We start from the raw sequence: 15668 nt of genomic DNA, 5'->3' as shown, positions 1-15668 counted from the left end.
ATCTTTCTGGCTTCTTCTGCTCTCCGGCCGACAAGGCTGGCCTGAAAGGACGTTTGGCACAGAGAAGAGAGGGTTGGTTGGTTGGTTGGTTTGTTGTTGTTGTTGTTGTTGTTGTTGTTGTTTTTAAAGATTTTATTTATTTATTTTGACAGAGAGACACAGCGAGAGAGGGAACACAAGCAGGGGGAGTGGGAGAGGGAGAAGCAGGCTTCCCGCGGAGCAGGGAGCCTGATGCGGGGCTCGATCTCAGGACCCTGGGACCATGGCCTGAGCCGAAGGCAGACGCTTAACGACTGAGCCACCCAGGTGCCCCGGTTGGTTGGTTTTTTTAAGGCTGGCAAAGCACTGCCAAAACTTGAGACCTGGAGCCCATCAGAATCATGTTCGCATTGTGTGTTCTCACCATTTCTGAGCCTGTAGCACACCATTTATAACTTAGCAGAGTCGGGGGCGCCTGGGTGGCTCAGTCGGTTAAGCATGTGCCTTCGGCACAGGTCACAATCCCAGGGTCCTGGGTTCAAGTCCCATATCGGGCTCCCTGCTCAGTGGGGAGCCTGCTTCTCTCCCTCTGCTGCTCCCCTCCGCTCATGCTCTCTCTCTCTCTCTGACAAATAAGTAAATCTTGAAAAAAAAGATAATGCAGCTTCTTAAATAATAATAATAACTTAGCAGAGTCGAATGCAGTATGTCCTCCCTGTCTTCTAACCCAGCCTTGGCGTAACCATCTACCAGGACTTCCAGGTCCTGGCCACATGGTAACTATACAAACTGCATGTGCTTTCACTTAGTTTTATAAATTCAGTTCTGCAAACTTCCACCGAGCTCCCACTCTGTGAACAAATCACAGGCTCTGCCTTCAAGAGCTCAGACAGATCTTGACACAAACACCTGTGATTAGAACCAAGTGTAAAGCCAGAGAAATGTCCAGTGTATGGTGAGAAGGATAATTTGCCCTCTTGGGAGGGTGTAGGGAGGGCTACACAGAAGAGGTGACATTTGAGCAGAGCCTGGATGGTGAGTAGGAATTCAGCAGGGTGAGAAAGGGCTAGGATCCAAGAGATAGGATCATGTCCTGCACTGGGGGGCAAGGGGAAGGAGCTGTCATTCACTGAGCACTTGCTACGTGCCAGGACTGCTTCTATGAAGTCTAGGTATTATTTTATCGTCCCCACTTTACAGATGAGAAAACTGAGGCAAGAAGAGTTCATGACTTGCCTGGGATATGGCCATGAATTAGTGGCAGGCTCACCAGGTCCAGGTCTGCCCCCTGCCCTGCCTCACAATGCATATGTCACCTGTCTCTGGGCCCTAACAGTTTGTGTCCCTCAAGAAACACCAGCAAGGGGCTTAGGATGCCCTGTTAGGCCACTTATAGGAGCAGGTCCTTCCCGTCACATCAGCCGGTCAGGTATGAGCTTTCTGGGCTCTTGGGCAGGGCTTAGGGGCTACAAAGATGAGCAGGTTTGCGGCCCTGCTCTCAACAGGGGCTCGCGGTATGACTGTGGCAGTGAGATGTGGAGAGGAACCGTGGAGCGCCGACACAGGAAGGCAGCCCCAAGGCCCTGAGGTTGCACCCCTAGGCCAGTGTTCCTGGGAAGACTGAGGCTACTGGGGTCAAGTGGCCAAGCCAGAAAGCAAGAAAGGGGTCCAGAGAGTCCAGCTAGATCTTGCACAAGTCTGGGTAGTTTTCTGGTCCTACTGAGTCCCTTGTGCAAAACGTCAATGTTCAAGTCAGCAGGAGCTGATTTAAGGCATAAACTGGGGACTTGGTAGAAATGCAAATTCTTAGGTCCCACCGCTGGCCTACTGAAACAGAAACCGTGGAGCTGCGGGCCAGTATGTATGTTTTAGTAAGTCCTCTGGTTGACTGTGGTGGTGCTGACATATGGGAACCATGGGTGGAGCTGGGCAGCTAGCCTCCTGGAGCAGAGCCCCGTAGGGAGCCTGTCGGGCCCGCGGGTGTTGAACCAACGCATCAGTGCAAGCCTTGGTGCCTGGGGGCTACAGGCCGTCCTCGGGGCATGGGTCGCCACCTTGTGGGACAAGGTAGGTGTGGACAGACCTAACTACAGTTGCAAGACTGCCCCTGGCCAGGGCTGACACAGAATGGAGAGGAGAGACTCATTCCCATCAGAGGAATCTGGGAGGCTTCCTGGAGGAGATGGGGTTTCAGTAGACTTTGGAGGATAAAAGGACTATGGTGGAGGGCTCTAAAGGGCTGGGCCTTTGGGCTAAGGAAACCACTTGAACAAATGTGAACAGAGGGTGCTGGGAAATAACATGCAGTCCTGAAGACATGCTGCCCTACACAGCGTGTGAGAGGGAGAGACCAACCGGGCCCAACCGTGGGCTCGCTGAAGGTCGGCCTAGCGAGTTTAGAGTTATCTGAAACAGCCTTATCTGCAATTTCTGGGGCAGTCAGGTGAGGCTGGATCTGAGCTCATGGTGCAGTCTCTTCACTGTACAGATGGGGAAACTGAGGCCCTGAGAGAGAAGTCCACACACCAGTGAGGCAAAGGGGTTTGGCAGCTCCAGGCCAAGAAGGAGAACAACAGCTTTGGGAGGCGCTGGCGCCTCCCCAGCACTGTAGCCTCCCATCTCCACCCTCACATACGGTGATCCAGTCAGAGAGAATCTCTCACGGTTCCTCGAGTGCCCCGTGGTCTCCTGCCCAGCCCCTTGAACCTATCGTTCTCTTTGCTTGGAGTGCTGTTTTCCTTCTTCTGGCTAACTCCCATCATCCTTCAGCTTTGCTTCCTCCACAAAAACGCATCCTGCCCCAAGATGAGGAGAGAGGGTGAGGGGCATCCTCTGTGCCCGCCCCCAGCACCTCCCCATCACCATGCCCATCCCGCTATACAGGCAACACTCTACTCAGTCAGAATCTCCACCAGGGCCAAGACCACGTCAGCTTGACCCTCAGCACCTGACATGTGCCAAGTGTCTTGAGTCTAGGAACGAAGGAGAACATTCCCAAGCCCTTTCACTCCTGTACACGGAGACCCCTCCAGCCCCTTTCTGATTTGAAGAGGGCAGCCTCCCGCCTGCGGCCAGGGGCCCCTCGGTGGTTGGGCAGCCTGGTGGGCCAGCAAGAGTAGTCCTCGGTGAAGTCCCCACCTTGTCACCTTATCCCCACTCTGCTCCAGGAGGCTAGCTGCCCAGCTCCACCCATGGTTCCCATCACCTGCTCTGCTGTTCTGGGGCAGATACCTGTCTGGACTGAGGGGGAAGGAGAGGGCTAAGTCGGGGCAGTGTTGGGTGGGTAAGGGCTCTGAGCTGAGCTGTGGTGGGGCCCCACACTCCCCTGAGTGCTCGCAGCAGTCTTGTTCTGGGCCACTGTGAATCACCAGCAGTCACAGTACAGCCCTACATCATTCATTCATTTGTTCAGCCAGCGAGCCGTGAGCAGTGAGCACCTACTCAGTGCCAGATGCCAGGGATAGAGCAATTCTCCAACACATCTTATCCCCAAGGTCCCCACAGGCTAGAAAGTTAGCAACTCCGTTTCCTCCAAGGTAGGAAACCCCAAATAGGGCAGGGGAGATGCTCAGGGAGCCTACGTGAGGCGGAGGTTGCTCCTGGCTGGGTGGTTTAGAGAAGGGCAGTGGCCCCGGAGGAGATCCTGAGGCTTCTAGATTAAGAAGAGTGGCCGGTTAGGGAGCTCTCTATTCCTGGTACTGTGCAGCTCTTGACAGACCTTACCCCCACTTAATTCCAGCCACAACCCTAAGAGGTGGGCAAGATTGTCCCTGTTTCATAGACAGGGAAATAAAGGCTCAGAGGGGTTAAGTAACTTGACTAGTTACACAAGACACCGGGCAGAGCCAGGATGCGACCGAGCCCGGTGTGACCCCACGGCTGTGTGTCTGACCCTCTCAGCTATACTTGTGTGGGGGGAATGGCATGGTGGGGGGGAGGGCAGCAGAGGGCGCGGAGGCAGGCGGAGTACAGAATAGGCACATTTGGGGAGCGGCCAGTAATTTGGTTTACCTGGAATATACAATTCCTGATGAGAAGTGATAGGGGGAAAAGCAGACAGGTGTGTATGGGAAGGGGGCCTATTCAGTGACCCAGCAAGCTTCCCCCGAGGGCCCCGGCTGTCAGCCAGGGCAGGCGGGTGGCCTTTCTTCTACAGACATCATGAGCCGAGGGAGGTTTCGGAATGGGAGAGAGGCACATAGAGGTGAATCTGCCCCGTGTTCACTGCTAGTGGATCGGTCCTGGGGCTAGTGGGAACTGAAGCAGGACCTGGCGGACAAGGGAGGGTTAGGAGGGTAAGAGGCTTGGTGGAAGGTGAATGGTCTGGGTCTGTGGAGAGAGTCAAGAGACACAGTTGTCACACAGATGACAAGGTGACTGGAAGAGGGAACCCAGGAGAAAGGGTGGTCTGGAGAGAGATGGTGAGACTGGTTTCCCACATGTTCTGTTTGAGCCACCGACTATCCAGGCAGTCATTCATTTTGGGGTGAGTTCCTTCCAGGCCCCCCGCTCTCATTAGCCTGGACCACAAGGCCCGTGTTTCAGCCCTCCAAGACCCCAGAGTGCCTATGCTGGGCCCTCCAGGCTTGTTGATGGACTTGCAGGGGAGGAGGCTGGGCCTCTGGCAACCTGACCCCCACCCCCCCACCCCGCCCCGCACCCACTGTGGTATCTGCATTTGCTGAGCACATGGGCCTGTCTGTACCTTTCTTGTATCGTGCCTACTAAGACCTTCCCGCTGAAAGCCAATGTTTCTTGGAACTCTTTTATTCTTATCTTCAAAATCCCCATCATATGTCTGTTTGCTTTAATACGAAGATGTTGCTTTTTCTTAACTAATGAGCTTGGCGGAGCCTTCAGAAAGCGGCCCTGAGATCATCCTTCGGCTTTGCATGTGTCCCAGGCTGAGAAGCCGGTCTTGTCTGGTCTATGAGGTGCCTCCCCTTTCTCCACCCCCACTCCACTTCCTCGTGACCCAGAGCTTCAGAAACAACTTTCTCCAGCCAGGCTGAGGAGGTGGGAAGTGCAGGCCCATCGTGAAGGGGATCGAGGCTCTGGGATCTCCTCCTTGGCTCTCTCCCTGGGTTCCCCAAGCAAGGGGCGGCCTCGTGCAGCAGCTGCAGGCGCTCCCCACCAAGGCTTCTTCTGGGCTGGGCCCAAGACTTGGGCCCAGAGCCCAGCCTTCCCCAGTGGGGAGATTAAACAGAGTTTGGGCAAATGTAAAAGCCTTCCAGGGATGTCATCTCTGCTCTGTCCCTACTTCCACCCCCAGCCGTGGAGCGGTGATAATGGTAAGAAGCCTTCCATTCCTCCATAGAGAGCTTTCTCTTCCTCCCTTCCTCTAAAGTAGACAGAAAGTGGTTTACAGATGAGTCAGCGGAGGCCCAGAGAGGCTAAACCACTTACCTAAGGGCAGAAGCTAGAAAATCGGGCGACGGGGACAAAGAGCTGAACTGCGGTGTCTCCAGCCCCCACCCTTTCCTCTGTTGCTGTGCCGCTTCCTCTCTGCCTCATCCGTGCCCACTCTGGGCGTCTGGGGCCCACGCCCCAAGTACTGGTAAGAACTGCGTGTCTGTGAGGAGTACCGTAGGCTGCCCTGTGACCCTGTGCGGTGTCCCCCAGACATCGGTGACATCCCTTCACTCCGCCGTCTCTGCTGCTCATGTCCCCGTGTTGCAGCCCTGAGCCCACTCGAGGAACTGCGGCACGTACCTGCCTGACTCCAGGGGCTGAGCATCTCTGCCTTGGCCGGGCCCCAAGGAAGCCAGCGTTTCTGGCCTGGGTAGGGGGTTGGGGTGGCCATGGTGTTGGCCCTGGTGGTCAGGCCAGGCCTGTTGGTGCCCTGCACTCGTACGGTAGGGTTGGGTGTCAGTGGATGGGTGTTTCGGATGGGCAGGGGAAACTCCAAGGCAGGAACGGTTTCTGTGGATGTTGGAGCTCCCAAGTTTTGTCTCCTCCTCCCCCTTCCCTTCCCTTTCCTTTCCTCTGCATCCGCCCTCCCGGAACAGGGTCTGCCTCCCCTCTTAGCTCCCATCCCCAGCTGGCCCGGGGCAAGGCAGGAGGCCCGGCGGGGTGCATACTCCCTTTGGGAGGCCTGACCCATGAGCATGAACGGCTCTTCTGCACGCCACAGGGAGGATACCTGGCTGCCCGTTTCACAGAGAAGGCCCTCTGTGCCCACTTAAACCAGCTGTGTTTTTAGTTGTTCTTTTCTTTCTCATTTGAACTTGGAGTCTGTAATTAACCTCCAATAGGCTGCAGTCACTTTACGGGTAGGAGGGGGTGGGGAGGGGGCCAGCCCGCGGCCCGCCAGCAGCATGTCAGTGGGAGACTTTGATGCCAGGCAGGCTGGCCGCATTGTCTCCAGGTGTTGCCCTGCAAAGGGGACTGCTCAGCCTTAGTCATGAGGTGAGGATCATTAACCCTTTTAAGAGTCCGCTGCCCCTGCCCCCTGGTTGCTGGGAGGGAGGCCGGGCCAGGTCCTCCCTGGCTGGGCTGCCTGGCTCTGTCCTGGGCGTCTGTCTTGCTCTCAGATCTCAGCAGGCTCCGCACCCACCGCCCACTGCCGGGAGGAATGAGGTCAAGCTGTGGCAGCCGCGGGACCTCCTGGCCTCGGGGCTGGGATGTGGGAAAGGAGCAGCCCTGGTTGTTGTTGCTGTTGTTATCTTCAGCGTGATGCTGGGTGGGGATTCCCTCTCAAACAGATACCGCCTAGCTGCCCTGGCTTGGCATCAGGGGATAAGGAAGCCGAAGCCACCAGATACCCCATGGGTGGCCCAGCTTATGGCAACTGTGGAGGTCTGTCTGAAGGCTTACAGGACCCATCCTCAAGGGAGATATTTCTGTGGCAGTCTGGGTCATCCTTGAGAGATCTTCCTCATATTGTTATAAAGCTGCCAAAGGAGATGTCCCCTACAGCCCCCCTCCGGAGAGCCCTAGTCCTGCTGCTCGGGTGGGCACTGTGCCAGGACGAAGGGAGCTGGATGGCTGAGGAGCTCTCAGGGAGCAGGGTAGCTCAGCAGAGAGGGCTGGGTCTGAGGAGGAGACCTTAGGGGAGGTAAAGGGAGGGCTGCCCAACAGCCAAGGGCCACCCAGGCCATCAGCTTGCTGCCTGCCCTTCCACCTGTGGGGAAGGGGCAACCACAGGCAAGCAGGGTATCAGGGACAGTCACGGGACCCCCTTCTTGGGCACACAGATCTTCCGCTGCCTTCTGCCTGACGTCTCTCATCTGGGTACTCTCCTAGGTGCTGGGGGACCTTTGAGAGTCCCTTCTCTGTGTGGGGAAATACAGATCCTCTGGACTGTGGCTCTTCGCTTTGGCTACAAAGCTGAATTTGTAGAGAAGTTTATTGCAGTATTGTTAATATTAGCAGAATGTTGGAGACAACCTAACCGATTCATCGGAACAGCGACACATGATACACGGACATTAAAATGATTTAGATTTGTATTTCTAGATTCGGGAAAATGTTTTTACAATATATTTACTAAAGGGCAGGATATAAAACATTTCAGAAAAGTCTTGCAGGAGGTATTTGTAAACGTTGACAGTGGTTTTTTTTCCCCCTGGTGGTAACTGAATGGATTTAAATGTGCTATTCTTTTTCCTGACTTGTATTGTGTAATTTTTCTACAATAAAAATGTATTTCTTATGTAACAAAACAATAACAGAGAGGGACAAACTAAACTCCTTGGTGGGTGGGTGGGAGGGGCTGCGTCCTACATGGCCAGACCATTTCTGTCTGGGACAAAGCACTGAACCTGGCGTACAGTAGGCACTCAGTAAATGCATGCCAACTGACTTGCAGTGAGCGCCTGCCCTGACAAATCCCATCCATCCCAGGAAGCCTGTTCCTCTGCTTGTTTAAGCTCTGCCCCAAGACACTCGTGGGACATGGTACAGTGATCTCCATCCCTCACACTAGCACTGCATTCTGGGCCCTGGGCCATAGAATAGACCCAGACAATACTAGACCCAGCTCAGAGAGAGAGCCCAGGCAGGAGTCAGAGCCGACCCGCTCATGTCTTCCGCTCCATAAGCGCTACCTCTGGGCCCTCAAAGGGCTCCTGACTGAACGGCCTCTTAGCCTTGTCCCGAACGTCCCCAGGGGCTGGTACTGGATCCAGTGGCTGGGAGCTACAGTGGGAGAAGCCGTGGTGGCTCAGCTTAAGAATGACCTTAAAATGTACAGGGTGAGGTCAGGTCATTCCCCGACCTGTAGGCCTCTGATGTGTTCCCATCATATCTACCAAACAAACCCGGGCCATCTTGGGGAGCTTGCCCATGTTCGTCACACAGAAAGCCTAAGGAGGCTCTGGGCCCAGGAGTAAGGGTGCACAGGTCCCATGGGTGTTGTCGTGAGTGCCACCTCAAGGGTCTTCTCTTTCCGGCCCCCTGAGCCGCTTCCCCTCGAGGGACTTGCCTGATGCAAAAAAAAAAAACCCCAAAACCAAACAACAACAACAAAAATGCAGCCTGTTCTCAGAGTCCTAGTCCCTTTTAGAAAGCCCATGTTTGGCTTTCAGAGAGCTGTGAACTAAGATTTCTGTGAACAGGGACCAGGACTAGACACTGAGCAGGAGGCATGGTTTTTAGTATTTTAGATGAGTCTTGTGAGGAACTGTTAATAGATGCGAAAGAAGACTCTTTGTAAAGAACATGGCAAAAAGAAAAAAAAGAACATGGCATGATTCAAATGTATGGGTTGTTTTGTCATCCTTTAGACCAGTCCTGTTGACTGAGGAATATAATGCAATCCAAATATGTAATTTGAACTTTTCTAGTAGGCACATGAGTTAAAAAAAAAGGGAGGGGGCAAAACAAATCCAGACTTCTCACCCTGGCTCACACAGCCCCACATCAGTCACTGGGCCTTCCTCTCCACGCTCCCCTCGTACTAGCCCTGCCTTCTAGAATCCTCCAGCCACATGGGCCTCTTTTAGCCCTTGAACTCACCAAGCTCATTCCCACCTCGAGGCCTTTATCCAGCTGCTTATTACTGCCTCATAGTCCCCATTGATCATTTGCTGTTGTCTCTCCTCCTCACTAAAACTCAGGTTCCCTAAGAGCAGGAATCTTATCCGTCTTGTTCACTACTGTATACTCGGGGCTCAGAACAGTGCCTGGCATACAGTAGGTTGAATGAATGAACAAATGAGGAAGAAGTGAACCAGACAGCGTTGTTCTGAAGTGAGGAGACTATCAAGAAATGGCTATCAGGTCACACAGAATTCTCACTAGACAGAGTGGGCTCCTTGTGATCTGGATTTTCCCTTGGTGACAGGGAATGCCTCTGGAGCCACCAGTTCCTCAGGCCCCCTAACTTGGGGTCATGCCTGCTGTTTCTGGGGTCAGTCTGTATGTCACCATGCCCTCCCCATCACCACCACCATAAGCAGCGGCCCCAGGCTCTGTGCATAGTATCATACTGGGACTCGTGTAGGGAAACAAGGTAGCAGAGTGACCACCATTTCTTCCCACCAGGTGGGTGGAGGGCAGGAGGCCCCCTTGTCTCAGAACTGCAAGAAAGGTCAACACTCCCCGTGCAGTGGGGGGAGGCACCCTAGAACTTGAGAAGAGCTCTCTGTGTCCCCAGTTCACGAGAAGGAGGAGGAGACTAGTTGGAGGTCACCAATTGACCAAGAGGCTGTTAGATCACTGGATGTCAACCCAACTTTAGAGGAAAGCCACCCATGAAGATGTTTTTAGTTTGGTACCAGTCATTGAGCTGTATACTTACAATATGTGCATGTTCCTTTATGTTATATGTGTTTTTAAAACCCACACACCCAGACTCGCTCTTACAGGTTCTGCTTCAGAACGTCTAGGATATGTTCCAGGCACCTACATACATTTTAAAGCTTCCTTTGTGATTCTCAGTGGCATCTAAGGTTAAGAACTATTGATAAGGAGGGGCGCCTGGGTGGCTCAGTCGGTTAAGCGTCTGCCTTCGGCTCAGGTCATGATTCCAGGATCCTGGGATCGAGCCCCACATCAGGCTCCTTGCTCCTTGCTCCTTGTAAGGAGCCTGCTTCTCCCTCTGCCTGCCGCTCCCCTTGATTGTGCTCTCTCTCTCTCTGATAAGTAAAATCATTTTAAAAAAAGAAATACTAATAAGGAATTACTAGGGACCCCAGAGCAAGAAGATGAAGAAGAGTGTGATGTAGTTAAGGGGCAAGGATGCTGAGACAGGACTTCAGTCACACTTAGAATAATGATGTTCCAGAAAGTCCAACAGACTGATAGGTTAATACACATTAAACCTCTGGGTGTCCAAAAAAATACCCCCAAACCAGCATTCAAAACCGTAAGAAGCAGGTAATTGGGAAATATATATATAGCAAAAGGTTAATAGCCTTAATATTTATTAAAAAAAACAACTCTTACAGATCAGTAAGATAGGCACCCAGTAGAAAAACAGAGTACAGACATGAACAGACAGTTCAAAAAGAAGAAATACAATGAGCCAATACATTTATGAAAAGTGGTCAGCCTCACCAGGAATCAAATAAATGCAAACTACAACAACAAAGAGACGTTATCTTTTGCCTAGCTAATTGGCGAAGATTAAATATGTGATAATACCTCATGTTAGTGAGGATGTGGAAAAAACAGGCACTGTCATTCACTGGTGGGAGTGCAAATTGGTGTAACCTTTCCAGAAGGCAATTTGGCAAGGCTTAAAGCTGAGGAAGATCGCATACCCTTTTGATGCAGAAATTCCCCTTTTAGCAAGATTGCCCTAGGAAATTACTGTGGATAGTAATAAACAATAATAGCTAACCTTTGTTAAATGCTCTGTGCAAGCCAGACTTTACGTGCATTGTCTCATACAAGGCTTACAGCTACCATCCCATGAGGGAGGAGCTATGATTATCACCCGAATTTCACAGGGGAGGAAACTGAGGCACCAAAGGATTAGGTCAGTGACCTGAGGACACAAAGCTACTAAGTAGCAAAGCCTGGATTTGAATCCAGGCGGTCTGAGTCAAGAGCCACACTGCCCATCCACCAGGACGTGCTGGATGTGTGCGAAGGGTGAACACCGCGTGCACTGAAGGGGCACGATGCGTATATATGCTGGACCAAGCTGGGCCCATTTGTAATGAGGGGGCAACGGGGAGAAAACACGCTGAATACCCCAGGATAGGAACTGGTTACATCAGTTATGATATGCCAATAAAGGAATATTATGCAACCATGAAAAATGAGAAAAGTATGTATGTGAACACTGGGGGGTTTTGTATGTGCATAAAATGTCTCTGAAATGATACAAAAGCAATGGAAATTGGTTGCCCCCTGCAGTCAGAAGTCAGAGGGAGACTTGTTTTTCAAGCCATATACCCTTTTACACTTCTTTAAAAAAAAAAAAGATTTTATTTATTTATTTGAGAGAGCAAGAATGAGAGAGAGAGAGAGCACATGAGAGGGGGAAGGGTCAGAGAGAGAAGCAGACTCCCTGCTGAGCAGGGAGCCTGACGTGGGACTCCATGTGGGACTCCATCCAGGGACTCCAGGACCATGACCTGAGCTGAAGGCAGTTGCTTAACCGACTGAGCCACCCAGGCACCCCCTTTTACACTTCTTAAATTTTGAATTATATGAAGATATTATTAAAAGGCATATGTAGGGCGCCTGGGTGGCTCAGTTGGTTAAGCGACTGCCTTCGGCTCAGGTCATGATCCTGGAGTCCCGGGATCGAGTCCCGCATCGGGCTCCCTGCTCGGCGGGGAGTCTGCTTCTCCCTCTCACCCTCCCCCCTCATGTGCTCTCTCTCATTCTCTCTCTCTCAAATAAATAAATAAATCTTTAAAAAAAAAATTTAAAAAAAAATAAAAGGCATATGTATGTGTGCACGCACACGTAAGTTATGTTCTAGAGCTATTCCATGTAACTTTATTTCCTTGAAATGCTGCTAAGGATTCTGAGAAAAAAAGTTCTAAGACCCTTGCTTGGAGAATCATCCCAAAGTCGGTGATGCTACTTCTTTAACTCTGTTACCCACCTGTTCCCCAAACTGGTTTGCTCAGGGAACCCTTTTCTCAAGTAACGTCTATGATCATCTCTCTGGATATTCGTGGCCTATAGAAGTCAGTTTGGGAAATGCTATCATTAATAGTTAATGCCGAGAGCTCAAAGGCTTACATTTCTTTCATTAAACAAAAGAAACATGTTACTGATGCCGATCCTATTTATTTACAATGCATGTGTATGTGTGTGTATTTTAATTCTGAGTACTAGGATGGTGGATGATTTGGTTTTCTTCTTTTATCCGTCTGTATTTTTAAATTTTCTAAAATGAACAAAATCATTTCACAAGCACTGTTGTTTTTGAGTCTATGCAATATCATTTTGAAGCTTCAGGAGCCCTTTCTCTTTCTGCTCTCTTGGCCCGGGCACCCCATTCCCATCTACTGCCTGCTTACAAGCAGCCATTCAGGGGTAGGTTCAGGGAGGGAGGCCTAGCCATAGCCAGGCCCTCTTGGCGGCCTTCGTCCAGAGTCAGCCGGGCCAGGACCATTCGGTCCCCAGACAACTCCCTGGCCTAGCAGACCCTGGCTTCTGCTGCTGGAAGAATTTCAGTTATGTTCTCCATTTCCCCAAAAGAGACACAGGCTGTAAAAGCAGGTACCAGCCTTCTACGGGCCTGATGTGTTGCAAATGCAGATACCTGGGCTTCAGTCCCAGCTCTGTGGCTGCCTGGCTGTGTGACCTTGGGCAAGTTTCTTAACCTCTCTGAGTCTCATCTTCCCCATCTATGTCAGCAATGACACTTGCCTCACAGAGCTCAGGGACCGAACGAGAGCGTGCACGAAGGCATTGTGTAACCTGTAAAGGGCTGTCCCTGTGGAAATTATTATATGCTCCAGTAGGGAACACGGGCTTGCCCTTACCTTCCTGAGAACAGAGTACTTTTTCCTTTTTTTTTTTTTTTTTTCGGTTGTTGGGGGGACGGGAGCAAGGAGATGAGGTATGGGAGATCTGGGCACGTGGAAATAGAATTCTGTATAAGAAAAATGGGAGAAGCCTCTCTGCTTGGCATTTGCAGGACTGCAGCCCTAGTTGGGCCTGTGTCCGCCAGTGGAGCCCCAGGCCTTGTCCCCCGGACAGCTGCTCCACTGGACCCATTCTAGTCAGCCCACCTCTCTGGACCACGTGATTCTCCGAAGCCACCGTGCTGACGCTGCCTGGCTCACCTCCCTTCCTGCCCCTTCTAGCACCTTAGCATCCTTTAGCCCTTAGCTAAGTTAGCTCTTCCCCCAGCCTGGATTGGGGTCGCTCCTCTAGGTTTCAGCGCCTCCAGGCCTCCGCGTACCATGCTGTGATGTTAGGGCCAGATTACAGCTCTCCTGACGCGCTGAACTTTCTGCAGGCAGGAGCTGGGTCTATCATCTTGGTCCCCTGTGTCCTCTGGGCCCAGCATAGGCCTGGGCGTCTGGGACAGGAGTTAGAGCATGAGCACCAAAGTCAAGGGGACCTGGGCTTGAATCCCAGTGCACCCTGAGAAAGTGCCTTCACCATTCTGAGCCTCAGTTTTCCCCATCTGTAAAGGGGTTTCATCACTTGCAGTGAGTTCCTGGGGTTTTTTTTCATAAGCTAATGTATGTAAAGCTCCTAGTGTCATTCCAGGCGGGAGGGAAGCTCCATAGGTAGTAGCCACATTGACAGCATCGCAGACCCTCTGTGACCTCGGACTGAAGTGGGAAATGACCCCGGGAGGGGTGGCTCCCCAGGCCACCCTTCCCCCTCCTAAAGACAGTGGCCCTCCCTCCACTGCGCACGCTTGGCTCCGCGCCCCCGCCACCATGCTCACCTCCCCGCCTTGTACCCCACAGCCACCCGGCCCAAGCTGAAGAAGATGAAGAGCCAGACGGGACAGGTGGGTGAGAAGCAGTCACTGAAGTGCGAGGCAGCGGCGGGCAACCCTCAGCCCTCCTACCGCTGGTTCAAGGACGGCAAGGAGCTCAACCGCAGCCGGGACATTCGCATCAAGTACGGCAACGGCAGGTGAGAAACGCCCCTCCCTCTGTCCAACCAGCGGCCCTGCCTCCTCCCTGAAAAGGGGGGGCCAGTTCCCGGTCCCCCTTCCTGGCCACACCGCAGCCCTCCTTGCAGCTCTGGGTCCCTCTGGTTATGGCAGCCCAGCACCTTGCCGACTGTAGATGCTTAATGAAGGTCTCTGGATGGTTGAAGGCAGTTTGATTATCAAACTCAGCGTTACCTGTGGAAGTCCCCTGTTGTCCCTAAAACTTCTCGAAGGACCTGCCTCAGGGTCTGAAACCCACCATCTGGCAACCTTTGGTGGAAGACGGACTCCAGGATGCATCTGGGAAGTCACGAGTGATGACTCCAACCTTCCTCTACCACCAACTCTCTCTCATCACTTCGCTTCTAGAAGCTTTCCCTCCACGTCCAGTGCTTGTCCCTCCTCCAGCTCTCGTCCGTCCCGCTTCTCCCCTCCACCATCAAGTAGGGTCAGTTGCCTGTCCGCTGACTGCACCCTGTGGTCCTCTCCACGCCTCCCTGCCCTGCTGGAATCTGCCTTCTAACTACACTCCGCTGCCTACTTCGGGCCCCAGGCCTCCAGGCCTCTGCAGCCGCTGGCTCTGCGGCCTCTGGGGCTGCCCCCTGGGCCCTCTGTGCCTCTAACCACTCTCTCTCTCCATCACCGTCAGTGCTGGAACTTTCCAGGCTTGGGGGCTTCCCTCTTCTCCCTCCCACCTCCCTCTCCGCTTGGGGGTGACTTTACCCTCTCCTAGCTGATAACCTTGTCCCTAGTTGGATGCCTTTATATATATATATCTGAGTTCCAGACCCATGCTGCCAACTAAACACTAGATCCCACCCCTGAGAGGCCCCCAGACAGCTCTAACCCTGTGTGCCCCAGTCTAGCCTCTCCCCTGCGTCGTCTCGGGCCCTGCCGCACCCTCCTGTCTCCCCTCTCGGCAGCGGCAGAATCAGACGGCCCACTGCCTGGCACCTGCCCCCATGCCATCCCCACCAGCAGGAGACTCCCTGCTCTCCTGCTTCCAGCTTCTTTTCCCCCGCTGTCCCACTCTTGGCCGTCCCCATTCTTCCTGGGCCACAGGCCCCTTTGTGAGTTCGCTGTACGTAACACACGCACATGGAACGTCAGCTGTGGGCCAGGCACTCTGCCCAAGGCTGGGCCTACACCAGAAATTGAACCACGCATGGTCCCTCCCTACCTTCACAGAGCTTCTAGTCTAGCTCCCAGTCCAGAAGGTGGTAGAGGCCTCCACCCTGTCTTCCGAAAAAAAGGTGCCTTATCCACCCGGTTTTGCTTACAGTTCTAGAGGCCCGCTGGCCCCTGTGACCTTGGCAGGGGATGATCTTTCTAACATGGATGCATATCTGATCATTCACCCACTTACGTGACAGATCTTGAGAGCCTGCTGTATGTCAGCTAGAGCCCAGGCCTCAGGCCCTTCCAACTCCCCTCTTCCTCACCTCTAAGTCACTGCCATGCTCTTCCCCAACCCCCCAGTGCTCCTGATCCCTGGTCTTTTCCTTTCATGATCCCGGACTTGGGCCCACGCTGTTTCCCGTGCTGGCAGCTACCCCCCCCCCAACTTTGTCCCTAGCAAAGTTCTCCAGGCCCAGATTAAATGTCATATCCTCTGGGACACCTTCCTGAACCCTCCAGGCAGCTCTTATGGTCCCCTCTC

General features: G+C 52.9%; 1 protein-coding gene across 2 annotated transcripts in view; it reads left to right on the top strand.

Moving 5' to 3' along the window:
• NRG2 (neuregulin 2) overlaps nt 1–15668 on the top strand; it is a 243002-nt gene that overhangs the window by 192711 nt on the left and 34623 nt on the right. For both annotated transcript variants that reach the window (XM_035014275.1, XM_035014276.1), the window contains one exon: nt 13818–13989. In XM_035014275.1, the coding sequence (XP_034870166.1) occupies nt 13818–13989 (172 nt within the window). The remainder of the gene's footprint in view (nt 1–13817; nt 13990–15668) is intronic.

Source organism: Mirounga leonina, unplaced genomic scaffold (assembly GCF_011800145.1).
Source record: "Mirounga leonina isolate KUSES-001 unplaced genomic scaffold, KU_Mleo_1.0 Mir_168, whole genome shotgun sequence".
Lineage (NCBI taxonomy): Eukaryota > Metazoa > Chordata > Mammalia > Carnivora > Phocidae > Mirounga > Mirounga leonina.
The sequence above is the reverse complement of the archived record's forward strand: the minus strand, read 5'-3'. Positions and strand labels throughout refer to the sequence as shown.